The sequence below is a fragment of the Fukomys damarensis genome, unplaced genomic scaffold (genome assembly GCF_012274545.1).
Source record: "Fukomys damarensis isolate Sample0158 unplaced genomic scaffold, DMR_v1.0_HiC HiC_scaffold_38, whole genome shotgun sequence".
In the NCBI taxonomy this organism is placed as follows: Eukaryota; Metazoa; Chordata; class Mammalia; order Rodentia; family Bathyergidae; genus Fukomys; species Fukomys damarensis.
Window position 1 is genome coordinate 15,086,618 of NW_022900950.1, and position 20,354 is coordinate 15,106,971.

Consider the following 20,354-nt stretch of genomic DNA (forward strand, 5'->3'; position numbering starts at 1 on the left):
ATATAAGGCCTAAGTATTTTACCTCAAGGCTGCAAAGTTGTGCCTTAGACCTAGAAACATTATAACCTCTATCTTTTAGAAAATTTAACAGAACACCAGTGTCTTGGTTAGAAAGCCCTGAGGGGGCATATAACACTGTACCATCCACGTATTGTAAGACTGACTTGGGAAAAACTATAGTATATCCTTTTATCAAATCAGGATCTAGGGATGCCCTAATCTCTTTCTGATAAATAGTTGACAATTTAAAATAACTGAAGGGCTTAGTTCTCATGTCTCTTAGACCTGTAAGAATACATGCCTGAAAATGTCTTCTATGTTAATCTCCTATCTGATTGACAGGCCAGTAGGGGTTTTGTGTAGGAACTGCTTGTGTTCCAGTAGAAACCAGTTATTCCCCTGGCTGCCTATATTTGAAATTCCAAAATTAAGATAATATTTATCTCTACATGTAGTAGCAGCTTATAATACTGCTTGTCTTTCATTCGAAATCAATGTTTAAGAGTAACATTACATCTTTCTAATCTAGTCCGTAGGTCTGAGTAAGTTCTCTAAAGACCTCAATGTACATATCAGGGTCCTCCAAAAACTTTATTAGATCTCATTTAATCTGTCTTAAGTCACTGAGAAAAAGGCACATGAACACAGATAGTCCCATATCTGCCATTTATTTCCTGCAGGGGATATTGTCTTTGAGGAGCTTGAACAACTTATCTAAGGATGGACATAGCCTCATGGAGGTTTTAATTATGGCTGGCCTAGATACTCCATGCTCAGCACCTGGTGGCCAAGGTTTAAAGTTGTCTTAGAAACTTTGTTCTTAGGTTCTAAAGGGTTCTAAAGGGAATAGACTGAGGCTTAGAAGTACTGAATGTCTTAAGGATGAAGTGTCTCATTACATTTACGCTTGAACACAAGCAAGAATGACTTAAAGAAAATCTTAACATAAAGACGATTTTGACCATCTTATCTCTTTTACAGTATAATTCTAATTGTGAGATAGCATCATAGTACTTTCCTCTATGTACCGGGCTTTAGGAGGTAGGCACACAACACGAGGGTGTAGAGAGATACTAAATTGCTCCTTAATACATTCCAAAGAAATGCAAGGTTTAAATAATGGAGTCCCTAACCTGAAACAAGAGAAACAAATATAGCATCCCACAAGTCTCTGCTTGATTCCTCTCCCCGCTAGGGGATCCCCCAAGGTTTAATCCACTCCAGAGTAGGTAGCTAACAAATGGAGAGACACCCAGAAAATAAAACTGGACTGGACAATCTACCCTTTACCAGCACACAATCTCATCTTCCTCAGGTAACTCATATCCTTACTCCAATAAATACTCTCAAAGCACAAGTTACAATTGACTTCAGCTATAACAATCATGTTTAGAGAAGTATTGCTGGTAAACCAAAAAATTCAAACCACTGCTTTCTAGTTCCTTGAAAGGAAAAGAGGAAAACAGAGCACTTTTCCTGCAAAAGAGATCATCTCCAGAGATGCTAAGTTAGAGATTCTGCCCTGGGCCCAGAGAAAGCTCTGAGAAATGTCTGTTGCCTATCCAGTCTTTTAGGCAACTTTTATTAGCAGCAAGACAAGGTGACTCCTTTAAATTTCATTTTGAATTAACTGAGTATTTGAAACTTATAAGTCTTCCTAGCAGCTGCAATCTACATAGTAAAGGCACCTTTATCAGCTTCTTTTAAAAAAAATTTTTAATAGTATGTTTTATTGTTTATTGGTACATTTTGGGTATACAGTACAGTTACATTCATTATTGGGATCCTGTACCTTTACATGACAGGTCCTGGTTCTCATTTTTTCCCTTTGTCCCTGCCCTCCCTTCACCCCCTCCTCCCCTCCCCATTTACAAACACTTTATTTCCATTTTTCATTTTCTCATTTTTTTCCTTATTACCTTTCCCCTACCCTTCCCACTTTCCCTACACCTTTAGCCCTTTTCTTCCTATTTCACATTGTCAATTATCTCATTAGGATCTTATGTGCTATTATAGTTTTTCACACCAGAAAAACTATTCGGTATTTACACATGTGTGACTTTTTATTTCACTTAGGAGTATATCCTCAATATGTATCCACATTTTCCTGTGAATGAATCTAATTTCTCTTTCTTTATGGCTGAGTAGTATTCCATTTTATAGAAAACCCACATCTTCTTCATCCAGTCTCCAAATGATGGGCAAATGGGCTGTTTCCAAGTTTTAGCTTTAACAAATTGAGGCGCTATAAACATAGGTGCGCATATATCACTGTGATATGATTCTTTTAATTCTTTTGGAAAGATATCCAGCAGAGGGGTGGCTGGGTCAAATATATGAACAAATGTTCCACATCACTGGTCATTCGAGAGATGCAGATGAAAGCAACCCTGAGATTCCACCTCACCCCACAAAGAATGGCTGCTATCAAGAAATCAACCGATAACAAATGTTGGCAGGGTTGTAGGGAGAAAGGAACCCTTCTCCATTGTTGGTGGGAGTGCAGACTGGTGCAACCATTATGGAAATCAATATGGAGATACCTTAAGAGCTTTATCAGCTTCTTAAGCACATACATGAAGGAAGAGAAAGGCTGACCAAAATAGTCCCATATTCTAGTTATCATGTAAAAACACAAATGCAAGTTACTGATTGCTATTTTTCCTAGTGTAAAACAAAACAGCTGTTTTGAGTTGTCTTAGTCTGACTTTCTGTTTTTTATTTGTTCATTTGTTTTTTTTTTGTTTGTTTGTTTGTTTTTGGTACCAGGGATCGAACTCAGGACCTTGCACTTGTGAGGCAGGCGGCAGAACCCCTGAGCTAAATCCCCTGCCTAAGTCTGACTTTCTGCAAGGAGCAGTCTTGACTCTGAGAGATTCTCAAATGAACTCCCAACAAGTTGGAGAAAAGTTTAAGGGGAGTTTTTAACTCACTAGCAGAGAGAAAATCCAAATAAAATTCAAGCTTGTTAAACACCCCCCCAAAAAAAACACTATATAGAATTTTATAAGACCACAGTCAACGTTCCAAAATCCATAACTTATCAGAAAAGGTGTTTTTCCCCTATACATATAAATGATGAAGACCATGCCTAGAAGGGAGGAAGAAGGTTCAGATAGTTTTTAATCTATGAAAGATTAGTTTTTTATATTTGTCTGGAGGTCTGTCTTACTAGCTGTAGAGAAAGCAGTCTAAGCCTGTACCCCATCTCTTAATGGAGACTTGAGAAAGGGCTGTGATAGCATCATTTCAGATCACTCTGAGACAGAGGATACCTGATGATCACTGACAGAGTTGCCCTTCACCTCACAGAGGAGTCCAGATAGGACAAGATGTGGAGATTTTCTGCTGATTTCCCAGATAGGCTGTTGGGAGCTAGTTTCTTGGGTATCTGCTGGAGAGTAGCCCTGGCCATGACCCCTCAGTTGTCACCTCAGTTTCCGCTAGTTCTACACAATCAGGGATGTGTCTCCAAAAGGAACCCAATTGCCTATCTGGTCAATGTTCCACCCACCATTGGCATCAATGGGAGTAGAGATTCACCAGAGGGCAAGTGGAGAAACCTGTCCTCTGCTTTGAGAGTGGCAGCTGCCCTAAAGGCAATTACTAGCTGGCAGAGTAACCACCATTTGTTTACAATTTATAAGGGACAGATAAAAGCCTGAACTGTCTTTATCTGAGATGATTTCATAAGATACACATTTTAGAGCATTTTGAAGCAACTAAGTCCAAATGCAATACATTACAAAACAAGAATGTAATTTTAATAAAACACAATGCATAAGAAAATCAAGATATTTGCATACATTTAATACACACAACTTAAAATTAAGACACTTTTAAAACAAGCTGACTAAAGGTGTAGAAGTGGGACGGGTAGGGGAAAGTAAATAAGGGAAAAGAAAAAATATGAGAAATGAAATAATGGAAACAAACCTTTGTAAATAGGGAAGGGTGAAGTGGGTGAAGGGAGGGCAGGGGTATGGGGAGAAAAATGAGAACCAAGACCTGTCATGTTAAAGGTACAAGATCCCAATGATGAATGAATCTGTACTGTCTACCTAAAATGTACCAATAAACTCAATGAGAGAAAAAAAGCTGAAACAAAGCCCAGATAATTTATATGAAACAAAAAACAGTCTGTGAAACAAATGAAAGCCTATGGAACAAGTTACAATCTATGAAGCAAGAAGACCAAACTTAGAACCTATGAAAAAACTCTTACCTCTGACCAGTAATCTCAGTGGAAGACCTCCAAAACGATACAGGGGGAATAGATGCAACTCCTGCTACATATCCAAAATGTGAGTTCCTGTTCTCTAAAATTAAAAACTGAATTCTAGGAACAACAGAGGTTAAGAGTAGGAAAAATTTAATAAGGGAAAGAAAGCTTCTGTCTAAGGAGACAGAAGAGGGGCTGGAAAGTGGGTTGCCCCTGTACTTATCCCTTTGATTGTAATCCAATACCATGGCATTTATTTACCTTTCTTTCTTTTTTTTTTTTCCTGACAGTTTCAACAACCCTGTGAGTATACTAGTTTATATTCCCAAGAAAGATGGGACACCATGGGAAAACAGGTGAAAAGAACCAAAATAAGGAAAACGTGAAGAATATGGCATAGAGAAAAGTGAGGCATTACATGTTAAAAATAAATGTTGTTTTGCTTACCAATAGGAAAAATTCCTTGGGACACAGAGAAAATCCTTTAGAAAGACCCTCAAAAATACTATGAAATCTGACTTCTTACTACCTGGAATGTTACAGCTTATGTAATCATCGTCTTCTACCCCCCTCCCATGGTGTTCCATCTCAGTTGGGAATATGTCCGTATCCTTGCCGGGGCCCATGAGTTCCTATATGATCTGCCCCTATCCTCGACTTCATTTGCCGCCATACCTCCTGTTCACTATGCTCCACGGAGGGTGGCTTCTTTGCCAGGCAAGCTGGCACTTACCTCAGGACCTTTTCCCCTCTGATAGCCAAAATCTCCCCTTGGTTTATTATTTTACTTTCAGAATTCTTCTCTGCAAGATAGAGCCTCCCTGTTGGCACATATGCACAAGCATATCCCCTCACAAATGACTCTACATCCTGCCCTGTATTGGTGCTTCATATTCCTGTTACCTCACTTTATATTACCATGTTATTATTACGGTATTGCCCATGTCGTTGCATGCATAATCTTTACCTGTTTTATTTGCCTTTCTGTCCCATGAAAATAAATTGAGGGGATAAGGATGAATGTAACAATATCCATAATTTCACAATAGTAAATATTCATGAATATCTATATAGCCAGTCACCAGGCTGGGAAGAGGGTGTACAAGGGTTAAAACAGTCTTGATTTTAGAGATGAGTATAATAAATAATAAATACTATGGTTAAGAAATAGCTTCTCGATTGGGTTGAAGTATTTATTGGTTTATATATTCTCCCTCCTGATGTACATACAAACAGTATGCCAAATGCCCCTTGTCCACTTTGTTTCAGCCACAATTAACATGCTAAATTTAGCATATAAAAGCTGCAGAGGTAAGATATTTTGAGCCAAGTTTTTAAAAAATATGATTACAACTGTCACACGACAGATCTTAATTTTTGTTGAGATTTGGCCAATTTAGGATTTGGGAGACATAGTGTATGATTTGCATAACAATCTCCGATTAGTTAAAATACAAGAAAAATTTAATAGTTTAAAGTTAAGGCATGTCAGCATAATTTGATTCATATTTCAAAGCTACAATAAATACTGATTATGTATTCTAGTAAACTGTCTCATATTTGATACTCATAAATCACTATTAACAAATGATTGGTTAATAGTGATTGGTACACTAGATTTCAAATACTTGCCTCTACATATTTCTGAATACTGACATAAATTTAACCAAACATCAAATGGCCCAAACTATACTATGTGACTTACAGGACGTTTTGGCAACTACTGAATTCTAGTGCTCTCATCATTTGTACTTGATGAGGTACTTGGCAAGAAAAATTATAGGAAATGTGACATGATAGTTTATTCTCCATCTCAGTACATGTAACCATAATTAATCCAGATCCATAATTAACCCCTAGTGTAAGTCTGTAAACAAGGTCTATATCCTAGTGTAAGGGTGAAGTGGGGCTGAAATCACTCTACTCCGCTAACGAAGTCATATACCTTGGCACTTCTTTAATCTGTGGAATGGGTGTTCTTCCTAATTTCTAATATAGTTAATATAAATTTTCTGGTCATGTCCAACAATTATCCTGAACTATTTTCTTTCCCCCATCGCCCATTCCATCTATCATATGTTTCTACAACAAAATCTGAATAAGCATATTTCTTCCTAATTCCACTGTGACCACCCCCGTCCAATCAATTGTTACTTCTTCCTGGATTTTTGGTTAGGGTAGTGTTTTAACTCAGGGTCAGCCATGCATTTATTCAGCCAATTATTAATTCAGCTATCAAATTTATTGAGTATTATGTTCCACTGTTCTAGGCATTAGAGATATATGAAAAAAAAAAATCCTATCCTTCAAGGAACGTACATTGCAGTGTGAGAAACAGATAATGAAAAGATAAGTAACATATGGTACCTTAGGAAGAACTGCTACAAAGAAAAGAGCAGGAAAGAGGGATGTATAATAATTGTAGGTAAGAGGATTGGTATTTCAGATAGGACCCTGAAAGCTGAGAAGGCTTCTGCTAAAGACATGGTAAAAGCTAAACTGGGTTGAGTTACCTGGCCCTCAATGCCCCAGTTTCTTCATCTGCAAAGTGGGCATATTATCCACTGCTGACAATTCACTGGGAGGAATGTATTAATTGATATTTATAAACAGTAGTACTAACAGTAGTTTAAACAGTATTTTACTCCATAAATGCTTGACTTTTTACATATAAATAAGCACCAGTTCTAAAATTGTAAAAGTAACCTTTAAACGTTTGTCACAGAACTTAACATAAGAAAACTCCATGACAGAAGTTGAAGAAAATTTGGATAGTTGTAGAATCTTCATTTCTGCAGGTAACTAACTACAGGAAGCTATTAGAAGATTTACTTCTTGACACATATATTAGTTTTCTTTTAGGGTCTCAGATGATTGGGGCTTTTTACTCAATGGGATAATCTGTCAAGAAGTGTGAAGGGAAGAACTGTGAAGAGATTTTGGTCTGTTTGAAAGCTTTAAAGTTAGACTGTCCCAATTTCATGGATGTTGGCAGAATGAGATCTCTGTGCTAGAGACAAAGGAATTTCTTATTCATATATGGGCATCAGCATGTTTATATAGCTCTTTTCATCCCCAAATCTCATGCACGCAGCATACAAATTCTATGTGAATACACAGTACTCTGTATGAATACTGTGCACACACTGGATTGTGTTATGAAATACAGGTTAGGGAACTCTTCTGTAATAGAGAGAGAGAGAGAGAGAAGGACACTGTATATTCCGAGGATGTAGGGAAATTTTCTTGTGGACAGGAGATACTATGGTATTTACAAATTGTCAGCTATACAAATATCCATGAAAACAGTCCTGAGCAGAGGGAAGTTAAGCGTTTTGCTTGCAAGACTGACAGAAATTTAGACCCATGGAGGATATCCTCCAACATAAATTTTGTTTGTGAGAGCTGTATATTAGTGGGCATGCATATTGTTTTTGTGCATACTGTGCCACTAATATATGGGGACTGAGAGCCATCCATGCTTCTGCCTGCTTCCACTGTGCAGCCCAACACTATTTCCCTCTAATGAATAGAACCACTGTAGCCAATACCTTTTTAGTAGTGTAACCAGCTGACATCTGTAAACCCAAATGTTTAGGTGGTAGACTCAAATTCTAGTTTAATGGCTCAACTGTTTCCCTGGTGGTAACATCCCTACCTCAATACTAAGAGTACTAGTCAGCAGAAATGGACAGAAAGACTACAAGCCATGATTTAAAAATACAGTGAATGTTTAAAATTTTAAAAATTCAGTATGAAATTTTGCCATTAATCCTTAAAATAACCCTCCTTGCTTCATACACATTTATCCTATCTTTGGTCACTTTCTGAAGTAGTTCTGGAAATTTTTTTTTGTGTCTGTACTTGGGCTTTCATGTCTACCTCAATGTCCTGAATCGATTTAACACCTAACCTTTCATGGTCATTTTGACATTGGCAAAAAGGCAGAAGTTACTGAGTGCCAGATCCGTTGAACAAAGTAAACAAGGACACTCCAGAATGTTTTACAAGCTTGTTGGGTGGGACTCAACAGCAGCATTCATCACATTTTTTTAAAAATCACACCTAGAAATGATACAAAAGAGGACTTCTAGAATAGCCTCAGAAAGTGGCATGAGTAATTGGGTGTGTTTGAAGCAAGGAGTATTTTGAGGTGGATTAGTGGCAATGTACCTTTTAGTGCAGTAAATTAAAAAATGTTTTATTGGTACACATTGCAGTACATAATGATTACATTCCTCATAGGGTGGTGGTACATGTACATAACACATATTTATTCTTTTATTCATCCCCTTTCCCTTCTTTCTGCCCCCTGCCTCAATCTTTTGATCCCTCTTTTGCAAAAGTAAATTTTAAAAATTTAAGCATTCTCTGTATATTTTGATCATACTCACCATTTCACTTGGTGAGTGATGTGAAGATCTGACCAGCCAATTTGTATTTATTCTTAGAATCCAAACTTTACTATCTCCTAAAGCCATTCCTCAAATGTAGACAACTAGTGCTACATCTAACAATCCAGGTGTGCCTGGAATTAAGACCAGCAATACTTTCATTTTAGTACTTGTTAACAACACCAAAAATGCTTTCTAACATTGGTTGTTTTTGTGAGAATTCTCTAAGGGTTTGCTTCATGTCAATGAGTAAGCTTTGTGAACTGGAGTGAAAAGCCTTGAGTTGCTAGACTCTGACCTAAACAGGTAAAACATGAAACATGTAAAAGCAAACCTTATTGAGTACTGCTCAATTGAGGATGATCTAGCCATCCATCAGTTTATCCAAGGATACTCTATGTGCTAGATTTCAGAAGTAAAAACAAAACAATTAGAGGTTCTTGTTAACATACATAAGGAAGATGGGTTAAGAGCATCTAGCTGTCAGTGTGCGGAAGGCACAAAGTATTCTGGGCATGGCAACAATCATAGAAAATGGCCCAAGTGATTTTGGGGATAAGTTGGGGAGGATTCAGAGCTCAGGGAAATGACAAGATGCTATAGGATAAAGGAAATGACAAGATGCTATAGGATAAAGTTTTGTGTTAGAGTTTATTTGTGTTAATAGCCATGTGATATTAAAACAGCAAACCTTCTCTTATTTACACTTACTGGACATATGCCCTTGGTTAAGAACCTTGGCTTTTCTGGGCTCTGGTTATTTAAAATGCCAGAGGTACAGTACCTTATTGATCTAAGGTTGTACCAGAGTTTTTTTTGAGGTATTTTTTAGCTCTAGGTGCTTCATTTCTACTGTTACCCTGATCTTTAAAGTGTACTGACTTGGATAAATTTCCAACTGGAATTGCTATTAATATTATAGCTATATATAAATATTTATTTGTTTTGGTGCTAGGGATTTAATGATTGTTTTAGATCTTTCTGTTCCTTTAAATTCTTTTAAATATATGTATACATGTACATTGTATATATGTATACAACAAATATATATCTATACATTATATATAGTCTGAATATGCACAAAAGAGTAGAATGTAGAAATAAAAACAAAGAGCTGTGTATTTGCCATTACATTTCTGAAGCCTTAGATATGCCTTTCCTTGATTATATACTCCTGAGCTATTTTTTTCTTAAGAATTACAAGCATTTTTATATATTTAAAATTTTATAGTAATCATTTATGCAAACCTGACAACTGTTTAATGTGATAATGATAAAATAAATTATCAAAGGACAAGAGGAGCCCAAAACAACTATGGACTGAACTCATTATCATGACTTTATTACAATAGTTACAAACAAAATTTTAGTGGTATATAATTATATCACAATTACTCAAACTATATACAAATGGGTATTTTTACAAGTCTACATTAAAAAAAGAAAAATTAATTAATAACCCTCATTATGTTATCAATATTTTTTCTAGAAGTTATGGCCCATAACAAGAAATTCACAGTTATTCTGCAAATATTTTAAAGATGCAGGAATTATATTGCACATAATACAATTATAAACCATAATGAAACATATATTTAATCTAGTTTTTCAAAAATTTACACTATCATGCAATACTTCACTGTACACACAATGGTGGAACTAAAATAAACAGGTTAACTCACAACCTTTTAATATAATGGCAACAAAATTAGAATTATTTTAGTCATATTTAAAATTATACTTAAAAAACACTCCAGTGTAATAAAACTTAATGGACACAACCATAATTTGTTCACAGGTTAAAGTACTTTTTTAGTGTTCCTCTTTGTCTTTTCCTTTCTTCTCCTTTTCATCTTGTAGTGCAGTACCAAGCTTTTTGATAAGAACTGACAGAACCTTGTCCAGTGGGTCCATCACTCCTCTCTGAAGCCATTTAGGAATAGTAGTCCTGGCATGGTGAAAGCCCAATTTTTGAAGAATATAATCAACGCCTACTGGATCAATCTTTCTTCCAGTCCAAGAAATTAGTCTAAAATAATAAATGATAATTGTTAAGGAGTTTAATGCCTTAGCCTTGAAGGTAGGTCTACAAACATCACTGAGCTTCCATAATATACTCAAAATATTTCACCAGGGGATTTTTAACAATTGAGCCTTTAATTCCTGGATCTACTATAATGGTCATATTCAATATAATAATATACTCATCTATCTGATTATAAGTATCCTTGACATCCTGTATTTATCAATGGTGTTTACACAATTTCATTCTACTTAATTTATTTTAGGCCTGTAACATGGTCATCTTAAATATTTAAAAGGATATCTGATTGAAAGATTTCATTCACGTCATGGGCCGGGAATTTAGCTCAGTGGTTCTACTGCCTACTTTGCAAGTGCAAGGTCCCGAGTTCAATTCCCGGTACCAGGAAAAGAAAAAAAGATTTCACATCACGTGCCATTATGGGGGAGAGGGCTAAAATTTACTGATTTCTATGTGCCAAAAAATGTATGAAAGGAAAATACTTTCTCTTTGTTCTATTTTCTTCCATTTGGAGGGCCAGGTACTAGTGAAACACTCCGGGTCTTTCTATGCTCTAGCACTGATATTTGACAATGAACTGAGTAGTGTAGTTCAGTTCTCATCTTCCTGCTTTCTTTTTTCTTTTTTTTTTTTTTGGTACTGGGGATTGAACTCGGGTCCTTGAGCTTGCAAGGCAGGCCACCGAACCGCTGAGCTAAATCCCGGCCCCTTCCTGCTTTCTCTTGGGAGCCATTCCTTTTGGTCTATTTCTTCATGCCACAGGTTTTTCAAAGGCAGGTTGTGAGGCTGTCAGTGCTGTCTGGGGCTAGATGAATCACAGCACTGCTGACTGTACATCTTCAGCTTTTCATCACTGCCTTGAGCTTTCCCCCTTTACACAGTCTAAATGTAGACTGTGTTGCAGAAAGCTATTGCTACCAGACATCCAAACCACACTCTGTCATCAGCTTCACCAGCAAATGCTTCACTAGCTTCACCTGTAAATGCACTTTATATTTCCAGCTGCCTCTCCCCCTCTATCTCAATTGGTTCTGAAATCAGGGAGGTTAGTAAGCACTGATCTCCTAAAATTCAAACCATTATAAGCATTTTGCATTAATGAACTCATTGAACCAGTGTAGCAACCCTACACGGTAGGTAATATGTTTTCAAAATTTTTTGCATGAGACACAGAGAGGTTGGGTTGTCTGGCCTCGACAATTTCAACTAGTGCGCAAGAAAGCTGAGCTTAGAACTAGAGCTATTAAATATGTTCTCTACCACTACATAGTATTACTTAAGTAGTTATTAGTTTGATAAAAATAAATATGGCAACTTTTTATTCATTTGAATTTGTATGCAATTTAAATATATTATAAAAGATAGTCAATTCCATTATAATTATTTAATTTACAAATACAAAATAGATTTTTCCAAAGATTTCTGCATTGGGACCTTTATGAAATTTTAATATTGTTCCTGGGTAATGACAAATGAATTTATTTTTTGGTTACAATAAATTCAAGTATATATTACTTACTTTTTTAGAAAAATGTATCAGTACTGTCTATGTCTGTGGCACAAAGTAATTACATTCATCTCAGGGAACTGGTCCATATATATGTATCACATCTTGATCCTTTTTACTCCCCTGCTCATCCCCTCCCCAGAACTTCTCATCTCCATAGACTACCTCTCTGTTTCCTATCATCTCTCTTTTATTTTGTTCTTTACATTACTGATATCGTGGGCCTTTCATATTAGAGAAACAATGTCATATTTAACCTTCTGTGTCTGATTTTCTTTCCACAGTATTAAGATCTCAAGATTCATTCACTTTCGTACGAATGACTCAAGTTTCTCTTTCCTTATCGCAGTAATATTTCATTGTGTACACATATCACATTTTCTTTATCCACTCATTTGCTGATAGACATACAGTCTGCTTTCAAGATTTAGCTATTATGGGTAGTGGTGCTATAAACATGGATATGCACATACTGTAATATGACGATTTTAATTCTTTTAAGAAGATATCCAGAAGAGGTATAGCTGAGTCAAATGAAATTTCTAACTAGTTTTTCAGAGTAGTTGTACATTCCCACCCAACAATGTAAAAGTGTTTCTTTTACCTCACACAACTACCATGTGTTTTTTTTTTTTTTGAGTCCTTGATGATAGCTATTGTTACCAGAGTAAGGTGGAATATTTCAGTATTGTTTTGATACAAAGTCACCACTTTTTGCTTATACAAGAGTCCATGGTATAATGGAGACTGTTATCTTGGAATTATTGTGGCATAAATATGTCCGAATAACTTTATCTAAATCTATATGATCGTGCAGAATGTGGTGCTGGGGTATTTTATTTTTGTAAATATAAATAAATAACTACATATACAGAGTATATACACTTTGGATTGCGATTAGCTTGTTCTACAAGTGTTTGCAAGATAAGCAAATATTTCTTATAGATTTTAACTTGATAAATGAGCAATGCCTTATACAGTAGTATACTGCATGCAGTAGTAAATTGCAGTAGTATGTGACACCAAATGTGACATGATCACAACTGAGCCAATGGTTTTCTCTCTCTGTCTCTCATGCAAGCCTTAAAATTCTGACATGAAAATAAATGGATATAACTGGGATTACGACTGTAGTGGAAAATGACTCAATAAAGGTAAATGTATCTGACAGCATTAAATGAACATTATGGGCATGGTTATACAAAAAGAAGGGCACTGTAACAGTGTGTGTTCTATTACATTGTTATGATATAGATCCAATAAGACATTTTTGTTAATGTCTACTGCATCTTTTCATTGCATCTACGTGAAACACCTGAAAATAACATCTTGGTTACAAGGGAGAAAAATAATAGTAAAAGAAGAGTTAGCTTTACATTTTAGTAATTAACTGATAAGAATGTTGACAGTGGACAGTAATCAATGCCAAACTACTATCAGTGTTTGTCTCCCTTTTGCTTCTCCCGGGTGCACTTAAAAAAGCAAGAAGCAGGTGCAGAAGTAGCAGTCAGAAGCTGAAGGGGTTATAGATGACTACCTTTTAATCCTATTTAACCTATGTTGTTCATAACCTTTTGCTCATGGTATTCCCTTAAGACAGTGGTGGCGAATCTATGGCACATGTGCTGCAGCCAGTGTTGGTTATCATTAAAAGCTCTAAAAGGTTTGCCATCATAGCCTTAGGATATGTAAAATATGTGTACTCAACTTACCTAAGAGTGGGTTCTAGATGCCATGTGTTGCACAAAAAATCTCTCCAGTCCACAGTAGTGTAAGTGATGCCATCTTCTCTGTCTTTATCAGAAGAATTGTCATCATGTATAATAATTGGACTTTTCTGACCTGGTCGAGTAGATAAAATTCGCGGTGGAAAAATGGCTATAATAAAAATGATAAATTATTATTATAAATATATATCTTATAAAATTTTTAAAAATCACCATAAATGGAGTAATTGGTCCCATCTCTCATTTTAGCTATGCTCTTGCCAAAGCTTCATTTAGTTACAATCTTTAAAAGTAGTATTTTAAAATAAGTGATAAGTGGCAGTTATTAGTACTACTTCGAGAAAAATGATGTCAACACTAATAGTAAAGAATGCTGAGATGATTTTCTGATAGTAGACATGGGCACTGAAATTGACAGGTGCAGGTTTCCAAAGGAATGGCTAAAGAGAGGGAGACAACAGCTTTACTGAGATATTATTCACATGCCACACAATTGATTTAAAGTATATAATTCAACAACAGCAACAAAAAAACAAAGTGCATAAATCAATAGTTTTTGTGTGTTACTTGGCTGTATATATATTCAACAGTGGCACACTTAGGAACTTTTTATGTGAGCAGTTTTTTTACATAATGCTCAAGTAATTTATAATGAATGCTCAAGTAAATGTTTTATAAGATAAATCTTACACTCTATCAAATTTGTGTATCAAATCAAATCTGAGACATAGGTAGCATTTATATGACCTTGTTTAATAAATATAAGCATTTGTTAGAGCACAATTTTCAAGACATAAATTGGACATGAAATTACTAGGTAATAAGATATGTTTATGTAGTTCATATTGTAATTTGATGAGGAATGAGTTTAGGAATTGTAGTATCTCACTACTTAAGAACACAGATGCCTTCAGTGACTACCCACCCTCTGATTGCTGTACTTTTTCATTTTAATTTTATTGGTACATTTAATGTATACAATATAATGACATTCATTGTTTGAAGTTTGTACCTTTACATAATCAATCTCGGTTATTTGTTTCCCATTTCCCTGCTCTACCTTCAACCCCTCCCTCCCTAACTACAAAGACTTTGTTTCCATTATTTTTCATTTTCTCATATACGTATTTCTCATATTTCTCATATTCATTCCCTTCTTTCCTTTCCCCTACCCCACCCATTTCCCATTCCCCTTACACCGTTTCGTTTTTTACATTATCTATTATATCTCTTAGTCCTTATTTATACTTTCAGTTTCTCACACTAGAGGAACTATTTGGTATTTGCACATGTGTGTCCTATTTATTTCACTTAAAGAGTATCACCTCAATGTGCATCCATTTAGCTATGTCTTTAGTTCCTCATTCCTTATGGCTGAGTAGTACTACATTTTATTACAAAAACACATTTTCTTTATTCAGTCTCTGCTTCCAAGTTTTGGCGATCACAAATTGTGCTGCTATGAACATGGGTGCACATATATCACTGTGGCATGATTCTTTTAACTCTTTAGGGAAGATACCCAGCAGGGGTATTTAGAGGTCACATGGGACCTCTAGTCCTAGTTCTCTGAAGTATCTTCATAATGGTTTCCACAGTGGTTGCACCAGTCTACACTCCCATCAGCAGTGGAGCAGAGTTCCTCTTTCCCCACAGCTCCGCCAGCATTTGTTATTGGTTGATTTCATAATAGCAGCCATTCTTTCTGGGGTGAGGTGGAATCTCAGTGTTGTTTTCATTTGCATTTCTTGAATGAACAGTGATGTTGAACATTTTTACATATATTTATTTGCTATTTCTACTTCTTTGTCTGAGAAATGTCCGTTCATTTCGGATGCTCATTTTTGGACTGGGTCTTTAAATTTGTGACTTCTGAACAAAACTGCTATATAGATTCAATGCAATCAATCCCAATTGAAATCCCAGCAACATACTTCACAGACTTCGAGAGAGCAATCCAAAAATTTATTTGTAATAAATAAGAAGAGACCTCGAATAGCAAAAACAATTCTAGGCAATAACGACAAGGTAGGGGTATCACAATCCTCAACTGAAAATATACTTCAAAGCTACTGTGGTAAAAATAGCATGGTACTGGCAAAGAAACAGACCTGAGGACGAGAGGAACAGCTTAGAAGATGCAGAAACAACTCTAGACACACTAAGCCATCTCATCTTCAAAAAAGATGCCAAACACCCTCACTGGATGAAAGACAGCCTCTTTAATAAATAGTGCTGGATAAATTGGCTTTCAACTTGCCCAAGATTAAAACTAGACCTATCTCTCTCACCATGTACAAAACTAAAAATCAAAATGGATTAAAGATCTAAATATTAAAACAAAAACACTAAACTGGCTGGAAGAGAGGTTAGGTAGAGAACTCTTAAAGACATTGGCATAGGAAAAGATTTTATGAACAAAACCTCAGTTGACCGTGAATTAGCACAATCAACAAGTGGGATTTCTCATTAAAAAGCTTCTGCACAGCAAGAGAAATGATGAACAGTGTGAAGAGACAACCCACAATGTGGGAAAAAATTTTTACCAGCTGTTTCTCAAAGGTCTACTATCTAGAATATATACAGAACTTAAAAAAAAAAAAAATCAGCCCTCCTGAATTTAAAGACCCAATCCAAAAATGTACTTTTATTATCGGTGGTGGTTACAGTACTATAATTTATCTTGATTTTTGTTTGTTTTTTGAGACAGGGTCACACTTAGTTGAGACTGACTTGGAATTCACTATGTAGCCCATGCTGGTCTCGAACTCACAGCAATTCTCCTGCCTCAGCATCCCAAGTGCTGGGATTACGGGCGTGTGCCACTATGCCCAGCACTGTCTGGATTTTTGAGCAATTTTTTTTTTTTTTTTTTTTTGTGCTCTAGTCTTACATGCTGATAAGCATTTTTTTCAGGGGTGTTTATCTTATTTGTGCCAAAATTAACTCCTTCTAGTTGGTAATAACACAGTATAGCTATTTAAATTCCATATTATTACATTTTAAGTGCCTTCACTCTCTTAAACAGCTACATAGTACTATAATATATATATAATAATATAAAAATATTTTTTTTTGTATTGAGGATTGAACTCCATACCTTGCACTTGTGAGGCAGGAGGTAGGGTAGAACCACTGAGCTAAATCTTTGGCCTTCCAGTATATTTCTTAATGAACAAACACTTAAGCTCCAGCAGTGTTAGTTAGTTCATGAAAACAAAATACCATTGAGGTCTTATTTATTTAATTCCAAACCAATTTATTTATAATTCCAAACCTTATTTATTTATATTCCAAACCAATTCATCTTTTTATTCCATTTAGATTTTCCACTTATATATGTAATTCATGCTATTTTATTATGTAATGCTCTAGTCATTTTCTTAAATTTGTAATATTTTCTCATATTTTTGTATTCTGCAAAAACTGTCTACAAAGACTAAGTGAAAATGTATGTAAAATAATGATACAAAAATTTTTGTAAAGCATAAAATTACAGTCAGTGTAAGGTATGGTTAAAAAAAGACTGCCATGTATCTAGTGCATATGCAGCCTGTCAAGTCATAATGCTATTTACAGACACTTGTAACTAATAAGAGAAGGGAGACATTCCATTCATTTTATCACTAGACCATAAAAATCCACATAACTGGCACTGATGGCTGTCTTTTCTGAAGCTTGAAAGAAAAATAAAAACCATGCAACCCACCTTTTTCTTTTTCCTTAAGATAAGCTGACACTAAATCATGAAGAAACATGATCAGTTCAGCATCCATGGTCACACAAATGTGGTCAGTGAACTCTGTTACCACACTACATTCTACCTTTGGCTTCAAGTTGGCATCTGCAATGATAATATGGAGTTTCTTACTCATAACAGCCTTTATAAGAAGTCCAATTGTACTCTTCATTTTATTTCGGAGAAAAAGGCACAAACTGGTTTATCAGAGGACATATAGCTGGTAAGAAAATTTATCAATTTGACTTATTAAATAAATTTCATGAAATTATACTATTATCACCAAAGCAACCTATGGGAAGAAAAGAGTTTGCATTGCTATTAAAATTTTCTTAGTAACTTAAAAGACTAAATTTGTTTTCTACATACCTTGCAATGAAGGTTCTTGTGGTTCTTGAACATGAATGGATTTAAAGTCAAGCTGCATCCTTGGTAAGGCAAAGATTGTTTCAGTTTCATGGTTGTAGCTAGAACCTCCTCTGAATCCACTCAGTAAGCTGGAATTCTTCACAGCAGTGCTATTCTCCATGTTATTAGCATCAACATTACGTAATAAATTTAGCTCTATATGCATAACACAAGGACAAGAAGAGTCAATTAAACCAAGAGGCACTGATGAGTACACAGAACGTTTATCATTCCAAAAGTCAAAGAATTACATTTAAAAATAGAGTTGTGTGTTTGTGTGTGTGCATGTGCATACATATGTGTGTGTGTGTGTGTGTGTGTGTGTGTGTGTGTGTGTGTGTGTGTGTGTGTGTGTGTGTGTGTGTGTGTGTGTGTGTATTACCGATGTCAAGGCCAAAGCTTTGTAATATAATTTTGGATAAACTCAAAATATTTTAGTTTTGTTTTCTCACACTTTAAAATGAATATTATTCTTAACTGAATTCAAGATCAATAATAAATCATCTTTTTCATTTGAAAAGAGGATTGCTTTTAAGTAAAACATTCAAGTTTTATCATGTCTCAATCTGGCAACTTCCAGTACACTAGATTATAAAAGCCATAATTGTAAATGCAAACCCCAAAACAAGGACAAAGTAAGAGTTATCTGATCACATTATCATAAAACTGATATATCTAAATAAATGGAAAAAATTCTTCAAAAGCAATTTATTTAAACTTAAGACTTGATGGGAATAATATCTAATTTTGTTCTAACTATGCAGAACTTTCAGTTTGTGGCATTCAGTTTATTTTGTTGTCTAAATTTTTAAAACTTCAATTTTTGCATCTAGTATTTCCCCAAAGATCTCCAAATTATTTCCAAAAATATTCTCCAATATATAAACTTCATTTTATTTATTTAAAACCAATTTTACTTTAAATATTTTCAGTTAAATCTAAAATAACTTGAATCTGTGAAATGTTTCACCACTGGGGTGATGATACATTTGTAAGACAATTATTGTATTAACAATAACAACATGAAAACCATGTAAAGAAATGAAAATCCTGCTACTCTGCTAAAAGTGTCAATTCAAAAAAAGAGATCAAAGAGGATATAAGAAAATGGAAAGACATCCCCTGCTCCTGGGTAGGAAGAATCAACATAATGAAAATGGCCATACTACCAAAACTGCTATACGGATTCAATGCAATGCCAATTGAAATTCCAACAGTATACTTCACAGAACTAGAAAGAATTCTCCAAAGGCTCAGATATTTAACCTTCATTCCTTGTGGCTGTTACATAATTGAACCATTCTTTTACACTTGCTACTCCATGGGGTGGATTTTCATGGCGACGCCTTGTTATCTTGGTTATTGTTGCCATAGGACTTTCCAAAGCACCACATGGTTTGGTAACCATGGTGTTATGACCCAGATGAAAGTCCAAGGTTTGTACAACATATGTAGAATGATCACTTGAGCCTAGAAAAAATATGCACAATGATTTTTAAAATGACCAACTATATTTAGATCCAAGCAAAAGCTATAGCCTGAGAGCAATAGATTTAGCTATCTCATAAATAGATAAGGAAGGCTATATAAATGAAGACTAAATAAAAGAGAAAAAACACAATTCTTTCTTCTTTTTTTTTTTTGGTACCGGGGATTGAACTCGGGTCCTTGCACTGAGCTAAATCCCTGGCCCCCTTTCTTCTTTCTTTTAATTTTAATTTATTTCATCCCCAATGAGATGAAGTGCATTAACCATTTTTTTTTTTTTTTTTTGAGACAGGGTTTCATTATATAGCTGAAACTAACTGACTTGGAACTCACTATGTAGCCCAGGATGGTCTCGAACTCACAGCGATCCTCCTGCCTCAGCCTCCTGATTGCTGGGATTACAGGGCATTAACCATTTTAATTCCTTCATCATCATTAAGAAATTACTAAATAGTTAATGATCAAACAAGCTTTATCACTGTACAGAGGTAAAAACATCTTTACTCAGAAGTTTATAACATAGTCTTGATTGGCAAAGAATTTTCTCACTCTACCACTATCTTCATATTTTCATATGAAATACTTATAATATCCAAATAATCAGGGCATTAACCATTTTAATTCCTTCATCATCATTAAGAAATTACTAAATAGTTAATGATCAAACAAGCTTTATCACTGTACAGAGGTAAAAACATCTTTACTCAGAAGTTTATAACATAGTCTTGATTGGCAAAGAATTTTCTCACTCTACCACTATCTTCATATTTTCATATGAAATACTTATAATATCCAAATAATAATAGATATATTAAATTAAGGGCA

At 35.2% G+C, this 20,354-nt stretch overlaps 1 protein-coding gene across 7 annotated transcripts in view; it reads right to left on the reverse strand.

Moving 5' to 3' along the window:
• Nucleotides 1-9,976: 9,976 nt before the first annotated feature.
• Nucleotides 9,977-20,354, reverse strand: part of Kiaa1109 (KIAA1109 ortholog) — a 213,952-nt gene continuing 203,574 nt past the window's right edge. For 5 of the 7 annotated variants that reach the window (XM_010611092.2, XM_010611119.2, XM_010611112.2 and 2 more), the window contains 5 exons: nt 19,308-19,511; nt 18,003-18,197; nt 17,604-17,738; nt 13,880-14,045; nt 9,978-10,645 (listed from right to left, as the gene is read on the reverse strand). In XM_010611092.2, coding sequence (XP_010609394.1) covers nt 10,429-10,645; nt 13,880-14,045; nt 17,604-17,738; nt 18,003-18,197; nt 19,308-19,511 — 917 coding nt within the window. In that variant the 3' untranslated portion in view covers nt 9,978-10,428. Of the gene's footprint in view, nt 10,646-13,879; nt 14,046-17,603; nt 17,739-18,002; nt 18,198-19,307; nt 19,512-20,354 lie in introns of all 7 variants that reach the window. The other 2 variants (XM_010611104.2, XM_033760040.1) reach the window with 1 other exon arrangement.